Source organism: Siphateles boraxobius, unplaced genomic scaffold (assembly GCF_051911475.1).
Source record: "Siphateles boraxobius isolate OS27281-9 unplaced genomic scaffold, OSU_SipBor_1 9, whole genome shotgun sequence".
NCBI classification, from domain to species: domain Eukaryota; kingdom Metazoa; phylum Chordata; class Actinopteri; order Cypriniformes; family Leuciscidae; genus Siphateles; species Siphateles boraxobius.
Genome location: NW_027509219.1, coordinates 23343468 through 23366083, shown reverse-complemented (window position 1 = coordinate 23366083; position 22616 = coordinate 23343468). Strand labels below are relative to the sequence as shown.

At 37.0% G+C, this 22616-nt stretch overlaps 1 protein-coding gene across 10 annotated transcripts in view; it reads right to left on the bottom strand.

Annotated features, from left to right (window-relative positions):
- iqsec2a (IQ motif and Sec7 domain ArfGEF 2a) overlaps window positions 1–22616 on the bottom strand; it is a 113067-nt gene that overhangs the window by 69085 nt on the left and 21366 nt on the right. Inside the window, exon 1 of one of the 10 annotated variants that reach the window (XM_077223998.1) lies at window positions 16626–17030. The exons of the other annotated variants lie outside the window; for them this stretch is intronic. Within the exon in view, the coding sequence (XP_077080113.1) occupies window positions 16626–16702 (77 nt within the window). The 5' untranslated portion in view covers window positions 16703–17030. Of the gene's footprint in view, window positions 1–16625; window positions 17031–22616 lie in introns of those variants that run through there. 10 annotated transcript variants of the gene reach the window in all.

Sequence of the window (22616 nt, the reverse complement as noted above, 5' to 3'; positions counted from 1 at the left end):
CTCCATCTCCTTCTCATCTCTTTGTAAGTATACTGCCGCCTCTCTCTCTTTTTTAATCATTATCTCTCTTTCTTCACTGCTTCCACCCTTTATTCCTCCTTCTCCATGCTGTCACTCTCTCTGGAAGAGGCAGACTCAGAGAAGGGGAGAGGGAGGCGGGGATGAGTGGAGAGAGTTGCTTGGTGACGGTTGCTGAGAAACAGATGTGGGAGGGGTTGCTGTGAGCCAGAGTGAAGAGTGGCGTTGCCTTGGCGACCGAGGTTTCACACTGTCTTACAGGATTTGGCGCAAGATGGGAGGGATCACAGTACCTCTGAGGGGTTTGTAGCATCATATATCCCCATATTCAATATAAACATACACAAGTACACACATAAACATTAGAGCTAATATTATTTGAAAGACCCCCTGTGGTGAAAATCAAGTTTCTTATGTTGTTTATATATCTATGTGGTGTTTTTAATGTGCTTTAAGACAAATGTGCAAATTCATAAGTCAACACCATTGCTGAGTATTTTAAGTATCTCCTTAAAAACTGCAGTGAATCAAAGACAGTCTCAAAAACACGGTTTGAAATCAACAGTGTTTCTGGTGTCACAAACTATCTTGTTGTAACCAATCACATCAGAGCGAGCGGGCTTAAGCATTTCATTAACTATGACTGCTCTGAAATAGGGGAGTCTCAAGAGAAGCCAGGTTATCAGTATATTTTTCTGTTAAGGTGAGACACCAGGCAAAAACATTGTTTTTTTCACTGGTCAATTTTGAAATTTTGGGATATTTGTCTTCAATAACGTCTTCTTTCAGACTTGTGGCGAAAAAAAGTCCAAAATACACATTTAAGTCTTTATTTTACTACACTTTGTCCGTTTGCGTCTGTAGATTTCTCATAAATTCATCAAAAGTTGTCGTTATAAATCATACCTCTGCTCCGCGATTGCGATCTGCACCCTGTCATCACACACACCGTTAGAAAGCTCTCTCTCTCCTGTACAATACTGCCGGATCCAAATATGGTAATTTCCTTTTTATCAGCAACCAATCGTGAAAGTAAAAGGGGGGATTTTACTCTAAATGCGCAATCTCATTGGCTGATGCTAAATCTTTAACGCCCGTTTTCTCAAAATGACTTTTCTCTCATACTCCAAGTCCGAAATCTCCACTTCAATAACACCTATATACACCAAACTTTCCAGTCTTGTACCTAGTTATATTATGAAGACATTTACAGAGGGATTTGTAAATATATTATTCCTAGCCTGATTTATATAACATTTTATTCCAAAAAACATGGTGAAAATAATTTAAGGCAATTGGCAGTATATTCTGATTTACAGGATAACAAAAGTATATATCCATAAATCCCTCAGTAATTTTTTCCCCATCTAATATGTGAACACAATGAAAAAATAATTTTGAACCTGGCTTTGTCCAATACTCAGATTTTGTTTTTTAAAATATATTCAAAATAGTGCATATTTAATTAGACAATGCCTCATTTGCATATTTAAACATTAAATTACAGAAAACTTGTAATACATTTTTTTCTCATCTTAATGTAGGTAATCAACTGACAAAGTTTCATGGTGATATCTGCTAGTTAAAAAAATTACCCTATTCACCTGTAGTGTCTCGCCTTAATATGAAAAATCAGGTACATTGGTAATATAAATAACGTATATTACTATGTTATGATGAACTATATGCCTTTCTCTACTGACGTACTGTTCTCTACTTTCTCTATGATGTTCTATCACATTTGATCAATTTAATGCATCCTTGTTAAAAAAAAAATATTTCTATTAAGAAAAAATCTTACTGATACCAAACTTTTTTACTACCAAACTGCTAATAGTTAGATGAGTGGCTGACTGTAATATGCGAGTGAGTTTAGCCATCTTCAGTCTAGCTTGCTAATAGACGATAATTACGTGTCATCATGAAAACGTAATTACAATGGCCAGTAATCTGTCGAGTTACAGATAGCAGTCAACAATTCAATAGCAACATCGGTGAACTGTTTTTGTGTTGAGATACGACAACTTCCCACCCTCACCTTCACCGCCCATTGTTATTGGCTGGAGAAGCGACACATCCACAGGCCAAAGGTTGCAGCAGAAACAGCAAAAAGAAAACATGAAAATACAGACACAGGGTAGTGTCTCTGTAGACACAAACACCACCGCACACTTCTAGTGGACCATAAGTAATGACAGCATATGAGTCTATACTTTACTCTTTTTAAAAAAAATCTTTTTATCCTCCATATTACACCTTTAAACACAGCTGACTTGAAGTATGACCCAACAACAATTGAGATGGAAACACATTTACATGCATGAACTTCAGGAAGCTGTCCCAGCTAGAGGATGAATAGTGGGAGCTGTCCATTGTGCTGAATACAGCCGTCATCATTCACAGCAACTTGACCTCCTTTATAGTGGTTCACACAATTAATACAGATCATTCAGTATTTGTGTTTTAACTAACATGAAACTATTCATATCAGCGGTTGTTAACTAGATTTGCTTGGAAATTGATTGGACATTTAACCAACACAGCACTAAAATTGATTATACAAAAGAAAACAGAATATTTTTTAAAATAAACATTTAAATGTATAATTTTATAAATATTTTAATGTTAATTATTTAATATGAAAACCTTTTGAAATAACCAGCAGGCTATAGTTTGAGAGTAGAAATTAAAGGTTGCAAAACGTTGGCCTCTCTATTGCCCCCTGTGGTCAAAATACAAAATTGCATGTTGCTAAAAATACAAAATGATGAAGGCTTACTTTAATGAGGCAAGCACACACAGATTTAAGTACCTGCTATCATTAATAAATAATAATAATAATAATTCAGAGTGCAAAAGATAGTGCTGCAATTTATAGTTTTAACAAGTTGCTAAAAAGTGTGATACATGGATCATTTTGATCAACAAATGAGCTTCTCTTTTAATTCCATCATCCCATTATGAATTATGCAGCATTTACTCCCCACACTTTACAAGGTTGTAAAATTAACCTCAAAGCAAGTCAGGATTCAAAATAATGCCACAGGAAAACTGAAGCTTAAAGCTCACTGATCACGTCTAATCAAAAATGTTAATTTACACAATAAGCACAGAGCAAACAGTCACGTCTGCACACTATTGTACAGCAACGTGATTCAGCTGATGCCTGTCTGCAGGGTAACGGGACTGTGATCACATGAACGCTAGTACTGCGATGTGACTGCTACATTCTCTTCATTCATTTTAATCTACCAGAAAGTCTTCTTTAGCCATACTAGGACGGGATTGGTCTGTATTTTGACTTATACATTGAGACCAAATATATTTACAGCAGCTGTGCTAATTAATTATGCAGGAAACATTGAACATGAACATGATAATATTTGTAGAAATAGATTTCAAGCAAAATAGAACAGTCCCGTTGACAATAGCGAGCATTAAGCATAGCGTCAGTTCTGGTAGGTCACGTTAGTCAACTCGCATCAGCTGACTCTCATCTATAGGAATACGACGCCTATCAATGTATACATATACAAGCTCCTCAGTATTATCAACAGCTATCACGTTTCTCAGACTAAAATTCCCTAATTATGTTGTACATTAAAATTAATTAATGATATCTGCAATACATTCATGTTGGTTCTGTTCTGTCTACCCTATGGGGTGTTATTGCTGCTCTCCCTGCTCTTATCCATGCTAGGCTGCATGGATGCGCAGGGAGTTCTTGCAGAACAGAACCATACCGGCAATCCTAACTGTATGCTAATGGTCAATCGGATTTGACGATAGTGGTCTTGACAGAACTCTATGTATGAATTGAGAAATACAATTTAAGAGGTCACCATACTATATCCAGTAAGTTTCAGAACTGAAGACTTCCTTGTTAATCCAAAAACAGCTTTTATTGTAACCAAGCCCAGCGAATGACTGTGGAATGTAGGGCTGCACGATTAACCGTATTTTAATCACAATAAAGATATCTGCATCTCTCGGTTAATTTTAAATAATCATTGCGATATTTGCCTGCTCATTATATATTCTGAAAACGCCTTTTTATTTTTTGACATTTGCGTCAAGTCAACACTAGCGTTGTATGCACGGGAGTTTAGCGATCTCCACAGCGATATTTTGTTTACATGCTCATTCAGCCAGTCTGTTCCTTCAGTTGCTTCACAAGCCACTTGTGCTTGTGCTGTCTGTGACTAAATCTGCCAATCAAACCTTCAGCAATTTATTTCGAAAAAATCAAACCATGGATCTCCACCTTATTGTTTGGGATTATGTTTGCAGAATTAAATTAACAATAATTTGGAATTATTGGAAATAATGAGGAGTTTCACTGTTTGGGTAACACTTTAGAATTCGGTTCCTTCGTTAATGAATAACTACACAGGAACAAATGAGTAACACAATATTAACAATCTAGTAACTACTATTAACTAACAAGAAATTCTGATTAACAAATTAGTAAGTAATAGCACACAGATGAAAGTGGTAGTTCACTATTAATTAATCAATAACTGGATCCGTATTCTAAAGTAAAGATCAAGGTAACTAACTAGCAATGACTAAAGTGTTACTACATACTTCTATGGGAATTACTATTTAAAACTTCACCAAAAACCTCAAAAGCTTAAAATAATTAGTAATTCCTTTAGAAGTATGTAGTAACACTTGAGTCATTACTAGTTAGTTACAATGATTCTTACTGTAGTTCTCTGGGAAGCATTAAAAAATAGTAGTTATTGATTAGTTAATAGTGAACTACCACTTTCATCTGTGTGCTATTACTTACTAATTCGTTAATCAGAATTTCTTGTTAGTTAATAGTAGTTACTACATTGTTAATATTGTGTTACTCATTTGTTCCTGTGTAGTTATTCATTAACAAAGGGACCGTATTTTAAAGTGTTACCCACTGTTTGTTTTGAAGTATTTTGAAGTTTAAGATTTTAGCAGTTTTTATGATGTGAATCAGTTAAAACGATAGCCACTGACAGTTTTCAGTGTCTATCAACAAGTAGGCTATCGTTCTTTGCAGCATGAATTTGCTGAGCGATCTGTATCTGTAGTTTGTCTCATTTGCAACCGATTTATATAAGTCTCTTCTCTTTCTCCCTAATACCTCAAATGAGAATAATCGTTATTAATTATTATTATTATATAATTTCAGTTTAACCATTATCGTGCAGCTTTAGTGGAATGTGTCTGTAAAGGATAGGTGAAAGGCCGCAGAAGAAAATCAACGCCTACTTCATCATTGCAAATTTGGCCCCGCCCACTGATGTGTTAGTGAGATGATGAGGAGTCAAGAGCAATCAGTGGATCATTCCAAAAGATCCTAATGCTAGGAATGTGGTTATTTATTTTCAATAATGTGAATGTCTCAGTTGAGCATTATTTGTTTGTTCGGTACATTTCATTGTGGATTCTTTGGTGAATCAGTCGCAATTTCGACGCAGGCTTTGCAAACAGACTTTTACGATAGGCTAAACAGTATTGCCACAACAAGTAAGTAACTGTGTTAATTCTAATGCCTGATCTGTGACCAGTGATTTCTGATATGTAATGATTCGTGTACAGTCAGATGTTCTTTGTCTATGTGTCAGTAAATCAAACCAGTGACTTAAACGGTCAACTTCACATTGTTTCTCTTAGTAGGATGAAAATAATCTGTTATTTAAACTGTGGTTAAGTTATATATAAAAAGCGATCAAAGAACGTAACCTTTATAATCGCTGGAGCTGTCAATCAAACAGTCTGAGTTTATCAGTGACTGAGTTCTGGACTCTCGCCCAAACTCCCGTTATAATCAACGAATTTCTTATTTACATTGCTTGCACTGTTAGTTATGATGAAAGCATTTGTTAGTGTGCAGAAATCGAGTTGCAATGACGAGATCACTGCATTCATGTGCTCAACATGTCTGTGATAGGCTACAATGCTCATCACTGCAACCTTTCATGCCATGATCTAAATATAATGCTATAATCAACACTTTTCACAATTAGTTAACCTTGAGAGCTGTAATAGTAAAAACGTGCTAAAAGTTTTCAAGAGAGTTCCACATGTAATACTTAGCTATTTCTTATGCAAAGATGTTAGCCAATCACAGCAGTGGGTGTTTACACTGAAGTCTCACAGCAGACACGACACTTCAAACAGAGGGCTAAAATCAGGGTAGGAAAAATTCCTTTTATTTCTAAATTATGACTATATTTGATGTAAAAATCATACTAAAGTTATAAGTGCACCCCAGGAAACATTATAAAACAATAAAGCAATGCAGTTCATGACCCCTTTAAATTTCATTTGTTTTTTGTATATTTTTCTCTTATTATTTTATGTCATTAAGAACTAAATCTGTGGAATATATTGTAATATATCTTAAAATTTAATTTATCCTTGTGATTGCAAAGCCGTATTTTCAGCAGAACAGTGCATTTTTCTGAATTCTTTCATGAATAGAACTTCCAAAAGAACAGCATTTATTTAAAATAAAAATCTTTTTCAACATTATAAATGGCTTTACTGTCACGTTTGAGCAATTTAATGCATCCTTGCTTATAAATATACACTCACCTAAAGGATTATTAGGAACACCATACTAATACTGTGTTTGACCCCCTTTCACCTTCAGAACTGCCTCAATTCTGCGTAGCATTGATTCAACAAGGAGCTGAAAGCATTCTTTAGAAATGTTGGCCCATATTGATAGGATAGCATCTTGCAGTTGATGGAGATTTGTGGGATGCACATCCAGGGCACGAAGCTGCCGTTCCACCACATCCCAAAGATGCTCTATTGGGTTGAGATCTGGTGACTGAGGGAGCCATTTTAGTACAGTGAACTCATTGTCATGTTCAAGAAACCAATTTGAAATGATTCGAGCTTTGTGACATGGTGCATTATCCTGCTGGAAGTAGCCATCAGAGGATGGGTACATGGTGGCCATAAAGGGATGGACATGGTCAGAAACAATGCTCAGGTAGGCCGTTGCATATAAACGATACCCAATTGGTACTAAGGGGCCTAAAGTGTGCCAAGAAAACATCCCCCACACCATTACAGCACCACCACCAGCCTGCACAGTGGTAACAAGGCATGATGGATCCATGTTCTCATTCTGTTTACGCCAAATTCTGACTCTACCATCTGAATGTCTCAACAGAAATCGAGACTCATCAGACCAGGCAACATTTTTCCAGTCTTCAACTGTCCAATTTTGGTGAGCTCTTGCAAATTGTAGCCTCTTTTTCCTATTTGTAGTGGAGATGAGTGGTACCCGGTGGGGTCTTCTGCTGTTGTAGCCCATCCGCCTCAAGGTTGTGCGTGTTGTGGCTTCACAAATGCTTTGCTGCATACCTCGGTTGTAACGAGTGGTTATTTCAGTCAAAGTTGCTCTTCTATCAGCTTGAATCAGTCGGCCCATTCTCCTCTGACTTCTAGCATCAACAAGGCATTTTCGCCCACAGGACTGCCGCATACTGGATGTTTTTCCCTTTTCACACCATTCTTTGTAAACCCTAGAAATGGTTGTGCGTGAAAATCCCAGTAACTGAACAGATTGTGAAATACTCAGACTGGCCCGTCTGGCACCAACAACCATGCCACGCTCAAAATTGCTTAAATCACCTTTCTTTCCCATTCAGACATTCAGTTTGGAGTTCAGGAGATTGTCTTGACCAGGACCACACCCCTAAATGCATTGAAGCAACTGCCATGTGATTGGTTGATTAGATAATTGCATTAATGAGAAATTGAACAGGTGTTCCTAATAATCCTTTAGGTGAGTGTATGTATATATATATATATATATATATATATATATATATATATACACACACACACACACACACACACACACACACACACACACACACACTGTGTAATATTACTAAAAAGCTCTTCGAAGCCAGACAGTGTATTAACAGCGTCTGCCAGCAGGGTCTAACCAGGCAATGCTAACCAGCCAAATTTTGACCTGTAGGTTAATCCACACTGTCATCTATAATTCAGTGATTTCCTCTGTCACTGTATTTGCTGTCACCAGTGCTTTCCTACAGAGTCGACGAGCAGGACACTGTGAACACAGAGCAAAACACCTGAGGGGCAAACCTCCTGATATGAACATATAACTATCAGAGACTCTAGGAAATTGTTGTTCTTTATAACAGCCGAACATTTCCATTTCTTCCATTTCTCTTGGATTATTGTTTAACCATTCATACACTTCCTCCTGCTTGCTCTTCAGTTATATATGTGACCTTGGCTTGTACCAAAATACACAGTACACGCATGCACACTTATATACACACAGTTAGCACTCACGCTCTAATACTCATGCAACACACACACACAAGATATGCATAAAATACAGTAATATAGTATAAACCAGCAGTTTAGCACCAAATATGACGGCAGTGCCCAACAGAGATACCATAATCTCCAGCCGTGTGCAGAAAGAAGTCACCCTCGGCCTTTGATGTGCGCTTGCACTAATCTGCCTTTAGCTCCCTTTCATGATCACCACAAGCCGACACTTGCTGTCTACCAAACAAGATTAATCCGACACAGTCATCCCCGCTGAAACATATTAGCAAATTAACAATTTCTTAAATCCCTCACCATTTGAGGTCGCACGCCACAGCAGAATGACCGCAAACAGTCATCATCGCACATCATTAGAGTAAATGAAATTGAGTGTCTCGAGATACTTGGACAGCTCCCACTCAGCTTGGGATTGTTGACTCACTTCTCAGTCATACTCAGACACACTCAGACTTTACAAAAGAATAGCAAGTACATGACTGCTTGAAAAATGCTACACTGACTCAAGCTCATTCTGTCATTTTTTGTTAAATAAATAAATAAACATTTATCAAGATTGACATTGAGAATTTAATGTGAATGTGAATTTTATATGAAACGTAATGTACATTTACAGCTGTACGTAAATCTGCGTAAATTGACAGCAGAACAAGAACAATGAGTAAATAAAATTAAATAAATCATATTTTGTTTGGACTCGCACTATGGTAATTGAATGACGTTTTTTGACAATAAACATACTATAAATGAATATGATAGACACACTAATATAATAATGGACACACATGCTTTATTATATAATTATAAAAGAATAGCTATTAAATGTCTGCTTGAAAAGGGCTACAATGACTCACAATCGTTTTGTAAATAACAAAATGGGAAAAATGTTGAAATGCTGAAATGTATATTTTATGTATATTTACATGATTTACTTTAGTAGTATGGAGCACCTTAAACATACTCTCTCTCTCTCTTTCTCTCTCTGTGTATATGTATATAATTCAGTACCATAAAACCATGGTATTACCATTTGACACAATCGCTGTAGCAGGGTACTGTCACAGAACTTTTTCTTTTCCTAAGAGAGCGAGGAGGCATTAAGAGTGACGCTTCAGCAGAACACAGCTCTAAATTACCCATCAGCCCTGTACCTTCAGACTGAGGATACCAGAAGTGCCTCTACCAGACTCAGTTAATCTTCTGTCACTAGCTGAGACCCATGGGTGCACACTGCGCACACACACATACACACACCCCGTAAATCTGACGATTCTGCTGGAATTCTTCTTTAACCTTAAACGCCCTGCCCTCTTCAGCTTATAAATCTACTCACTTTCTCTTTTTCTCAAACAAAAACACGAGAAAATTCCTGAGTGGAGCCAGCTGCTTTTCTTTATATTATTAATTTAAAACATGACCTCTCGCTCTTCTTCTTCACTCTCACACCCTTCCCCCTCCCCTTCTAAGATGGTTTTGACGGATTTTTTTTTCTCCCTCTGGATCTCTGAACCTGTCACTTCATTTCTAGATGTGTCAATTCATCATTCTTTCCATCCATGTCTCTCCCTCACGCTTCTCTTCTCTCCGACAACACAGCTGGTACGAATCCCATCTGTTATTAAACTATTACCCACCACTTCTAGTCTCAGACAGACATACGAACAACAATAATAACAATCAATAGCATTTAAAATCAGATTAATAACATGATACGCAAATTAATTCAAATTAATATTTAACCACATATATTAATATTTGCTGAGAAAAACTAAGATGCTTGTTTCAACTTTTGACACACAGCACAACTAATCAATTTCTGTTTCAAAACAGTGGACCAATCAGAAAAAGTTGGGGGTGGAGCAAGCATTGCAAGTATATGTTTACAGTAGCAACTCATTTGTCAATAACAAGAAGCTGTGTCTGGATAATTATACCTTCTAGTTTTTGTCCATTCCAGGGCTGTGTTTACCAAAAGCATTGTAAGCTTAAGTTGATCATAGAGACCATTGGTGGCAATTGTTCTACAATCAACTTACGATACTTTTGGGAAACGTAGCCCTGAACAGTATGTATGTTTCATTCTGTGGTATGCTTTTTTTTAATACAAGAGATGCACCAATATTAAAGTTCTGACAGATACCAATAAGCCGAAAATAATTATAATTGCTATGGTCGATAACCGATAAAAGGCTAATATTAAATAGATGTAAAAATATCAAGATAATATCTAATAATGACATGTAAATACATTTTAAAGATACAATAAAATAATGCACTAATGATATTCAATGAAATTATATAAATAAAAAATATCTAAACAATATAAAATAATATCTGATAATGATATACAAATCCTTTTAATGATAAAACTGATATTAAATCATTTAAAAATATCTAAATAATAATAAAATAATATAATGAAATCTAAAAAAAAATCACTAGAAATATGGCACTAAAACGAATTTTAAATGCATTAAGTGAATTCAGGAATCACAACATTAAAATGTATGAAAATAGATATTGATTTTGAGATCTGCTAAAGATTACATTAAATGATGTTATTAAAGATTTAATTGAGTGTTAGATGATGGCAAAGGTTATTTAAATGTAAAAACACAAGATTCAATATCCAATATCGGAAGATACCAATAAATAAAAACTCTATAATAATAAACAGAGCAATTCCAAGGGGGTCCTCTCACCATCGGTGCTTAGGCCCTAAATATTGGCTAATAACCAATGTGGTATTGACATATTGTGCATCATATTTTTACTATTCCTGGATGCTGCCATTTTTTTAAACATTCGTACCCTTAGAAGTCAAAATGTTGCTTCATTCATTTTCATATTGCCATGCTCCGATGGTAGGAAAATGATTTGTAATAAAATTCACATTCAGCTACAGGGCCATCATTAATTGTGTAATTTTAAATCTCATCTTTTTTTCTCTGTATAATGAATCACAATAAATTAAAAAATAATAATAATACTAACGTTCCTAGTTAGAAGGGTGCTGAAGCTGCACATCCTCTCATACACACAGATGTTCACTCCTTCCTTTTGTTCTCACAAAAAGACAAAGACATCAGTTTTAGGCCAAATAAGCTAAATTAACTCCATTTCTTTTCTGAAACAAAGACTTAACCACTAACATGCCACACACCCAGCTGCCTGAAGGCCGGCCAAACTGGTAAATTATTGAGTTCTGTCTCACTCAAGCATAAGACACTTCACTCCGTCCCCAGTGGCGCCTGGGTTTATTTTTAAAGCAACATTTACACAAAAGCAGCTAGAACAAATGCTTTCCAATCTCACGCAATACTCCTATTGTGATGAAAATGGATAAATGGGTAATACGATGTACTTCAGTGGGCCTTCGTCTCTAACTGTAATCACCGCTGGGCTACATTCTAGAGAGAGTCAGCTTGTCCTACACAGTCCAAAACAGCTGATATCAGGAAGAAACAGCACTCTCTACTAAATAGCAATATGAAGTAATAGTAAATGTGAAGCACTGACGAGCACGAACAAGATCAGCTGAATGTGAATTTGAAAATGTCATGGCCCGCAGTCAACATATTTCCAGTGCAGGGTGAGCGGACGATCTGTTATCTCAAGACTGTGCAGCCGCTTAGTTAAGTGTCAGCGCTAATGCCACGGACAAACGTGCAATGATGCAGTGAGTCAATGAAAGGATGGAGGAGTGAACAAACGGACGAGAGCTTACCGCCACGCAGACACAGAGAAGTCCCATTCAGGCTGAAAGAAGCGGAGGAAAAAATAACCCCTCTTCCAGTCTACCCCGTGTCTCTCACACCCACCACCCCTCCTTCTTTCTCTCACTCCCTCTCCCTCTCCCTCTCTCTCTCTCTCTCTGAGGAGCGGAAAGGCTGCATTCTTGACAGGTTTCTTCCACGTGTGTATTTCACTCGTGAGTGCACATGCACACACACACTCGCACACGGCATGTGTGAATGGGCTTTTTTGCAGTGCGGGGTAACGGTGAAATGCAGGGACCAGGTATATTGTTTATTAAAATATTAAATATTTGATTTGATGTATTAAAAGACTTCTGGAGTCAGTTTGGCTCGTTCTGTCATTATCAGTTTTGGTTGCTCGTTTGTTTGCTGTCTGCCTGAGAAATGCAGCAGATTGCAACACCTTCAGCTTAGATTTGAACAGCATGCGTGTCAGATTTACTGTGATGACGATTCGGTGGCGGTGAGATAAACCTGATGGGAACTAAAGCTGAGAACGAATGATTACAAGGGGCTGAAGAGTGAAGAGATTTTATGTAGAGTGCATACACTAAATAATAACCTGTACTTGCTGTCAAAATATTACACACACACACACACACACACACACACAATGAAAAATTATGGAATTTACTGAATTTGTCAAACCCGTATGTTATTTCTTCCAAGGAACACAGAAAGCAAAAAATTTGCAGATTGTCATGTGTTCTCCATAACCAATTAAAATAAATAGGAATGGATATTGATGGCTATCAAAATGATATAAAAAGGCTTATTTGGTTATTTCTGTGAGAAACAGACTCAAATCATTATTGTGGTCACATGGCGCACAAGATACCATCCCATCATTGACGTCAAACCTGGTGTAAGGTGTCTTCACACTGCAAATTTGAATATACACAACCAAGTGAATTAGAATTAAGATTTACAACAGAGGGAAAGATTATGAAGTGAAGTATATATATATATATGAGCAATATCACACGAGTAGTAGTGCGATAACGGTGTATATCAGCACGGCTGTGATTCGGCCGTAGGCACAAATGTATATATATATATATATATATATATATATATATATATATATATATATATATATATGTATAGATATATGGATAGCATAAGTGAACACACCCATGCTAAAGTTGACTAAAAAGAGGAATAAAAAATCATCTTTTGGAAATTGATCTTAATGCCTTAATTTAAAAAAATGAGGAAAAATCCAACCTTTAAGGACAACAATTTTCTTTGTGAATCGTAAATAAATAAATGTTCTTCCTTAAAATACAGGGTGCATAAGTCAGGACACCCCTATGTTAAATTTCCATAGAGGCAATACAATACAATACAATACAATTTTATTTTTAAAGCACATTTAAAACAACCGCGGTTCGCCAAAGTGCTGAACACTGACATAATTTCAGACAAATTATAAACACATGACAAGAGCACAAGAAACAGTTAAACAAGTGTCAATGTAAATGTATGCAAATGTATTTTATTTATATAGCACCTTGCATCGACCGATAGGTGTACCAAAGTGCTTCACAACAGATTAAACAACAAATTTAAAACAACAACACACCAATAACAAAGATACAATAATGAATGAGAAAAAAATAAGAAAAAGATAAATAAAAAATAAAATCAATATAAATGTGCCATCACATTACTAGGTACAAAACGCCTTTAAAAAGATGCGTTTTAAGTCTTGATTTAAAAAGGCCCAGGTCAGTAACGATACGCATCTCACTGGGTAGCTTATGCCAGAGCTTAGGTCCAGAAACCGAAAAAGCGCGGTCACCCCAGTGTTTCAGTTTTGACCTGGGCACTTCCAACATAAGTTGATTGGACGACCTCAACGTCCTACCATAATTACGAATGGTCAGCATGTCTAAAAATGTGACAAGACAAAACAAAACAAAAAGCAGAAACTCAGGCTGGTTTAAAAGCCAATGAATAAAAGTGAGTTTTAAGTCGTGATTTAAAAGTGTCGAGGCTGGGAGCTACCCTGAGTCTGACACACATAGGCAAATCATTCCACAGCTTAGGGGCCACGACTGAAAATGCTCGATCTCCCCTATTTTTAAGTCTTGTTCTAGGAACAGCTAAGAGTAGTTGGTCAGCAGACCTTAATGACCTCAGAGGAGCATGCATCATACGTAGGTCATCTATGTAAGCTGGGGCTTGCCCATGAAGAGATTTAAAAACAAGCAATAAAATCTTAAACTGTATTCTAAAACAAACTGGTAGACAATGAAGAGAGGCAAGAACAGGCATAATGTGCTCCCGTTTATGGGTTCCTGTAAGGAGTCGAGCGGCCGCATTCTGAACTATTTGCAATCTAGAGAGAGAGGCCTTGTTAACTATATATAAAGCATTACATTAATCTAGGCTGTTGGTGATAAAAGCATGTATAACCCTCTCCAAATCTTTGAAAGATAAAAATGGCTTCAATTTGGTGAGTAGCCTAAGTTGAAAAAAAAACTAGCTTTAAGAACAATGTTTATCTGTTTCTCTAGGTTAAGATCACTATCCATCTTTACACCAAGGTTCGTTACCATAGACTTGACGTAGGGCGTCAGGGGTCCCAGGTCCAATTTGGAGGTGCTAGTAGAACTGCTAGGTCTAAAAATTATAATTTCAGTTTTACTTTCATTAAAATGTAAAACATTTAGAGCCATCCATGCTTTAATGTCATAAAAGCAATCTAACAGCCTTTTTGTCGAATCCTCACCCTTACTCGTACAGGCAGGCAGATTTTTATTTTTAAAGGCCAGTTGTTTCATGGATCCAGGATACTATGCATCCTGATAAAGTTCCCTTGGCCTTTGGAATTAAAATATCCCCAGATCATCACATTCCCTTCACTATACCTAGAGATTGGCATGATGTTATTTCAGTTTGGTTTGATTTGCATTTAGAGATGATCTTATATGCCAATTTATTTATTTACGATACATAATTCATTCACAAAGAAAATTTGTGTCCTCCTTAAAGGTTGTTTTTTTCCTCATTTTTTAAATTAAAGCATTACGATCAATTTCCAAAAGATGACTTTTTATTCCTCTTTTTAGTCAAATTTAACATGTTGTGTTCACTTATGCTAGGGACTGTATATATATATAGCCATATATATATATGGCACTTTCCACAGCTTAACTAACCGGAAGAAAATAATTTGAAGTATACAACGGAAATAAAAATAAACAGAAATATATAAAAAAAATATTAAAAGCACAACAAAATTAGTAAACCAACGTAAAATTCATATGGAAACTTAAAAATTTTAAATAAAATAAAAACTTACTTAAAACATTAATAAATACTATCTATAATATATAAATAAAACAAAAATAACAGGGACACTTTACAATCAATACGATTAATACAGAAAACAAAAGTAAGTGACACAAAAACCTTCCAAAAACATCCAAGTATATGCTTGATCGCTTTAATATATATTTTATATTTATATAAAATGTATACTTCTGAAAATAAGTATACCGAACAACCTGGTGAAAACCCAAAACAACACTTCGAGGGTCCTCATCTTTCTTTAAACACTGATCTGGGACCCATTGGGTGGTTTTGCATGTAAAGGTTAGTGCTGAGTTTGGATTAGTGCAAAACACACCCAGAGCCCATCTGTTTCTGTTTGGCTATAAAGGGCACTTGAGTGATAAACATCAGGGGATGTAGCTATTTACTGAGAGAATAGGAGCTATCCATGATCATTCCCACATAAAATTAATAAACAAACAGACATATGGCACCAACAAATGAGACAAGAGTAACGTAAGCTTGATTCCTGATGCAGCGGTGCCAGGGAGTGAAACTGCCTTAAGAGCAGCAGGGTGGCATGGATTCGTTTGTTCAATGTTACTCATTTAGAGCTTAGAGAATGGGACCCTTCTCTCTGTAGATTACATACAGGCTGTAACCACCACAGCAGGGTTGTGCACCATTCAGTATTTAATCGAGAACACATTTTAAGTTGTTTGAATTAAAGCAGCAAACATGATGCAGAGCTACAATTGAAAATTGAATGTAATGAAGGAGAAGTCAAATGAATTGAAATTCAGATAAATTCATGTAGCTAACTTTAACTAGAAAAGCAAAATTTGAAACCTTTGAATGTTGGATTGCAAAAGGTTTGGGTTTAAACTTTTTTTTTTAGATAGAACCATAGATAGAAAGAGCAATAGCAGATAGATCAACAGTTAGACAGATAGATAAATAAATAAATAAATAAATAAATTTAGAACAGACAGACAGATAGTAGAGAATAGATAGATCGATAGATAGAACAACAGATGGATAAATATTTTGAGGTTTTTGTGCACTTCACTAGTAAAGTTAGGCAAACATATTGTTTATATGTTTATATTTATGTTTAAATATCTATCACTGTGGTCCTGCGAGGCACAACATTTCATTCCACATTACGTCTCCAAATACAGTATAGGTAGAATGACAATAAAGCAAATTTTTATTTGACTTTTACTGAGCACATACCTGCGGGACGAGGTGCCAACTAACCGCATACAGAACAGGGGCCAAAAGTCTGGACAGATGCACTGCAAAACAAACATCACTTGCTTTCTTTCCCCCTTTTTTTAGAGAATTCGAGGAGCACCATTCCTCCAATACTTGACTACCAACAAGGCTCCTTTATATTCCACACCACATAGTCCAGACTCCCCAGTCCTTCTGCTGTGTGCTTGAGGCCCAACCGTTGAGACTGCAGCACATCCATTTAAAACCGCTTCTGCTTGTCCTGTCTGTCACGGGCCAGCTCTGTGTGCTGAAGTGATATGAGAGATCAGATCCCAGCGGCAAGTGTGACAGCAGTAAACACACAGCTACCATTTGTATCCAGGCCAGCAGACTCTCTGTAGCCCTTTCCAGCACTGGCTTGAATGTAAGTTACCTCACAGGATTTAGATTTGATGACTGTGCAAAAACAAATCCAGAGGGAGAGAACCTCGTTGACTGTTCCTGGCTGAGGAACATAATTTTCCACAATATTAATTAATGGATAAATATCAGTGAATGATGGGAAAATGAACCAAAAAGCACTCAAGTTTGCATTAATGGGTGAACAAATAATATCCCAGAGTATTTTTCTGCTCCGTGTGCTCAAGAGGCCTGTTAAACACATTTGCCCTGGGTGCATTTTGCATACTGATATTTTCGAATAAGAACACTAGATCTAATATATAAATCACTGGTGCCTTTTGATGCTTCTTATCTTTGATGAAATCCTTTTAACCTCTTTTGAGGAAATGTTCTGGTCATCTCGGGTTACGTTCATAGTGCTGTTTCAGGGTTTCGTTCATCGATTTTACCCGTTCCTTTCATTTTCTATTGCCCTGAGGTTGTATTTTCCGGTTCTCACCCTTCCCCCCTCCAACGCTGACAGTTTCTTCATCTCTTCCACTAAGTCTTTAATCAAATTATCCCCGCACGACCTTGCGTCCAACTGAAGTGACGCACACAAACTGAAGCACATCTACACCGTACAATCAATCAGTCAGTCAAACTCTTACTACAGTTAGCTTGTTTCCCCCAAAAAGGAGCACATTCATAATTTGCCTGGGATCCCTATTGGATCTCAGCTCTTTAATGATGTTGCACTTTTGTAATGCGTGTACATATTTTAAAACGCCACACAGTGCCAGTTCAACCCTAGGAATCAGCTTAGTGTTTGAAAACATGTGGGAGGTGCCACAACAGAGGTATGTACAAGTGCCCTTATCTGAAGGCGTCTGTTTTTGATATGCTTTTATTAATTAAATGCCAGAAGATGCCTTCGGGAAAACTCGCACCTCTCATTAAAAGACTACAGACCACATTTTAATCTGGATCATAAGAGCATTTATTCAGTCGCTTTCATCATCATCATCATCATCAGAAGCACCATCACCACCACCAGCACCACCACCACCATCATCAGTAACATTCTTATAACATTCAGTAATACTCTTTAATATATCAGTTTTATATCATATCCATTATCATTCATGTAATATACATATATCAATGAATGTTCCACCTCCATTGGAAAGGAGTAGGAACGATGTTTCAGTATTTACAGCATGTAAAAGAGAGAGATAGAGAGAGAATAAAAATAGTAAAGAAGGGCTCTTTCATGTGTGACTCATCGCATTCATTCCCGCTGTGAGCGCTAAATACAGGAACACACTGACTGAACGCATCAGGCAGAAGATTCCACCACTCATCTCTGTATTAGCAGTAGTGATGTGTCATTTTCATCCACTGTACGAGTCTCACAATATGGTTTAAGGGGAAGTACTACAGGCATGCATGATGCATTCGGTTGGATGCAATGTCATGTTTCATAATTAGAACCAGATCCAAAATTTAGATTTTGCTGCTGTAATATTTCTGTAATGACATTTTTAGAAAGGATTTTCTTTCATATTTACGAAGGATTTTGTATTCTAGCAGCACGTTTTTTGACACAAATTTATTCACTTTTGACTAACAGTTAATAAGTTGATGACTTAAAAAAAAAAAAGTTGACATTTTCTACAGAATACTCCTACTACATTATGCTAAATTGCACCAGGAAGTAAAGGTTTGGTAATTTAGAACTCTAAGTTTGCATATTGAACTAGATGATGTTTACTTTGCATATTTTAAAACTTGGTCAGTATATTTTTTTTTTAATAAGTTTAATTTTGATAAGTCCCTTGTAGTACGTCCCTAGCTTAAAATGTTCCACCTTGATGCGAGAGTGCGCTGCTGCAACGACTAGAGGAGAGACTAAGTCACTGGATAAACCAGTAAATAAGAGCCTTCTCCCTTTAACTCCATTCTTTCTGTACTTAAAGGGTTAGTTCACCCAAAAATAAAAATTATGTCATTAATGACTCACCCACATGTTGTCCCAAGCCCGTAAGACCTCCGTTCATCTTTGGAACACAATTTAAGATATTTTAGATTTAGTCCGAGAGCTTTCTGTCCCTCCATTGAAAATGTATGTACGGTATACTCTCTTTGTCCAGAAAGGAAATAAAGACATCAAAGTAGTCCATGTGACATCAGTGGGTTAGTTAGAATGTTTTGAAGCATCGAAAATACATTTTGGTCCAAAAATAAAAAAAACTACGACTTTATTCAGCATTGTATTGTCTTCCGGCTCTGTTGTGGATCCGCGTTCACGAGTCCGCAGTGATGCTGCTGACGTGTATCTGGTGCGTCCGTGCATTCGGGTTCAAATAAATATGGCTGGGCAAAAAAATTAAAGTCTTCCTCTGTGTGGAAATCCTTAGACATGTTTGCGAAGATTGTTTTGTTTCCAGCGTGGGCGCACCAGACACACGTCAGCAGCGTCACTGAAAGCGGATCCACAACAGAACCGGAAGACAATATAATGCCGAATAAAGTCGTAGTTTTTGTTATTTTTGGACCAAAATGTATTTTCGATGCTTCAAAACATTCTAACTAATCCACTGATGTCACATGGACTACTTTGATGATGTCTTTATTTCCTTTCTGGACAAGGACAGTATACCGTACATACATTTTCAATGGAGGGACAGAAAGCTCTCGGACTAAATCTAAAATATCTTAAACTGTGTTCCAAAGATGAACGGAGGTCTTACGGGCTTGGAGCGGCATGAGGGTGAGTCATTAATGACATCATTTTCATTTTGGGTGAACTAACCCTTTAACGGCTCCCAAAGACATCCAAAATGCTGGTACAACAAATTAAAAACAATTAAGCCTCCACAATAACAAAAAAACTATATCAGTCACAACCATGAAAGAGTTTAAAAAGAGCAATGACTTTTAGAGAACATGCATTCGAGTTTGAGAAACTCTTTTCTTATTATCAGTTTATGCAGTTGAGTCTCTGCGCAAGTGGCAACAATGTCATAGTCATCATTCTGTCACAAATACGGGGGGGATTTCATAGTCACACATATGGCTAATGTGTCTTCTTGTATTTCTCAGTCCTTTTGCAATCCTTCTCATGAAAGATACTTGGTTCATGCAATGATTTCCCACAACTTACTTGTATAAATTTTTTCCTTAACATTCCTTTTCAATTGATTTTGTAACTGATCAGGCAAGGAATACTTATCTTATTAAAATCATAAACGCTAAAATAACTTTCCTAAGCAGTCCACTTATGTATGTACGTTGTGCATGTCGTGTTCGGGATATTGTACAGTACAATCACATAATTACAAACAAAACACCACAGTTCCAGAATATCTCTTCATCCAAAACAATCTTGGACACTTTCACCAAAAAGGTGAGAGGGTTTTTGATCAGCCAGATGTGGATATCTAGCTACTGGAACCAGCACATCAGAGCGATGCGATCTACAATAGTGCCAAACGTTTTGTTTACGTCGTATCTTTTATACCTGAGGTACAGTAAGAAGTCTACTATAACAATATCTCACTACTATACCTGGATAATTCAGTGCCGTTTTTGAGGATGCATTCATTAAAGTAGGCAAGGGATTGAAAAACTTTGATTAGCTTATGAAGCACCTCTTAATCCCTGTTGTTGTTACTAACCTACATCGCTAGACTAACATGCCAACCAGGCCTTTTTCTCCTTCAATGTGTCCTGCACTGCATTGCGTTTCAAACGTTGACATTTACATGTATGTACAGAGTCACAAACTTTAGTCTGAGTTGGGAGAAGTGGGATGACGACGACCGGCTTGGCTTTGGATTGTTAAGGTGATAAGCAAATGCCAGTAAACAACAGTACAAAAAGACAAAATGTCAAGAAAGCGAATCAAAAAGAACTCTGGGGGATGAAAAATGGTGGTCGGTGAAGCCTCACATTAAAATATGGCTTTAGAGAGGCTTGCCGTCATGCTGGGCCTGATATACAAGCAAAAGTGTGGTAAATCCTTAATTTCGTTGGGAAACTTTGACAGTTGGGCCGAGAGACAAGCGTCTTTTTCTCTGTGTGGGGAAACAGAGGATGATAAAAAGAAACACATATCCTTTCTTTTGACACTAAATGTGGGAACAAGCACAACACATCACATACCATACTAAAGTTTCACAGGCGTTTGGTAGACGAGATACAGAGGCCAGAGAACACATGGTGGAAAGACAAAAGCAGAAACCAAAGAGAAGCTGATATCGCAACAATGAGAGGGCCGGGAGACAGACGGTGGTGGAGAAAAGGGAACCATCTGCTTTGTTTTCTTTTCTTCGGGTTGATCTTCCACTTCAGATCTTCTCCAGTATGTCCCCTTATTAATACTGTACAGCAATGGTTTTCATTCCTTTTCGCTCGTTTCAGTCACGTACAGGATATTTGTCCATTTCCGACGCGTGGTAGGATGCAGATGACATGCTAGTGCAAAGGATATTTTTGTATTTTGTTTCAGAGGTTTCAGTTAAATTAAGACCAGCTGCATTTAGGCTGCAGATTCAGACGCACTTGGTTCAAGTTTAGCATCCAGGTGATATAGTTTTGCCGTAGTGGGCAGGGCAAAACAGGGGGATGTTGTCAGGGGTGGGGCCAACAAGTCTGCTGGTTACCTAGAGGAGGGGCTACTGCACTCAGAGGCGGGGCAACAGAACTGATGGGCGATGTCGTCGTCCTCATCCTCTCTAGGGTGCGGCAGAAGCGGATGGGGAGTGGAAAGAGTAAAAAAATAAATTTCAGAAAAAGAGAAGTGAGAGTACAGTAAAGAGAAGGAAGAGTGATAAATGGAGGAATGGATATATTGTTGTATACAAATCAAGTAAAATTCACTCTACAGTGCTGTAATGTGCTCTGATTCAAATTTAGAGTAATTTGCTTAGAATGAGGGGTGCCGGAATGAGTTTTAGAAAGGGAGTCAAAAATGGGCAGGTTATGATAAATAAATTGGAATACCGGAGGAAACTGAGCTCATGAATATTAATTAGCTAGTACTGACATTGATAGGTCATTTTCCTAGACTGTCAAATTATGTTCATGAATTAATATTCATGAGCCAAGTCTTCACCTTAGTACCATTTATATATTGGCCAATGCAGATGTGCACGAGTTCCACACCGACTTGGAAATGAGATACAATACCAAGCTAATTTTATGTTTGAAATATCAGATAATATTAAAAGCTAAGAGTGCTGCAGGAAGTCCTAAAAAGCACGTAAACAAGTTAGCATTTGTGCCCCTCCGGTTTCATCGCCCTGAAGTCAGTGGGTTTTTTGGATGGGTTGTAGGTTAAATTCCTGAATTTAGGTCAGTAGTTAAGAGAAGCTTGAGATATTTTCACGTTTTAATCTATGACATTAAATAAGATGCGGTCACTAATAAGTGGCTAAATGGAACAACAGAGGTTGTTGGGAACATTAAATGGTTAGTTCACCCAAAAATGAAAACAATCCCATAATTTACTCACCCTCAAGCCATCCTAGGTGTATATGACTTTCTTCTTTCAGACAAACACAATCGGAGTCATTTTAAAAAGTACGGATAATGAAAGAGCCGTATGGATTCATGCAACAGTGG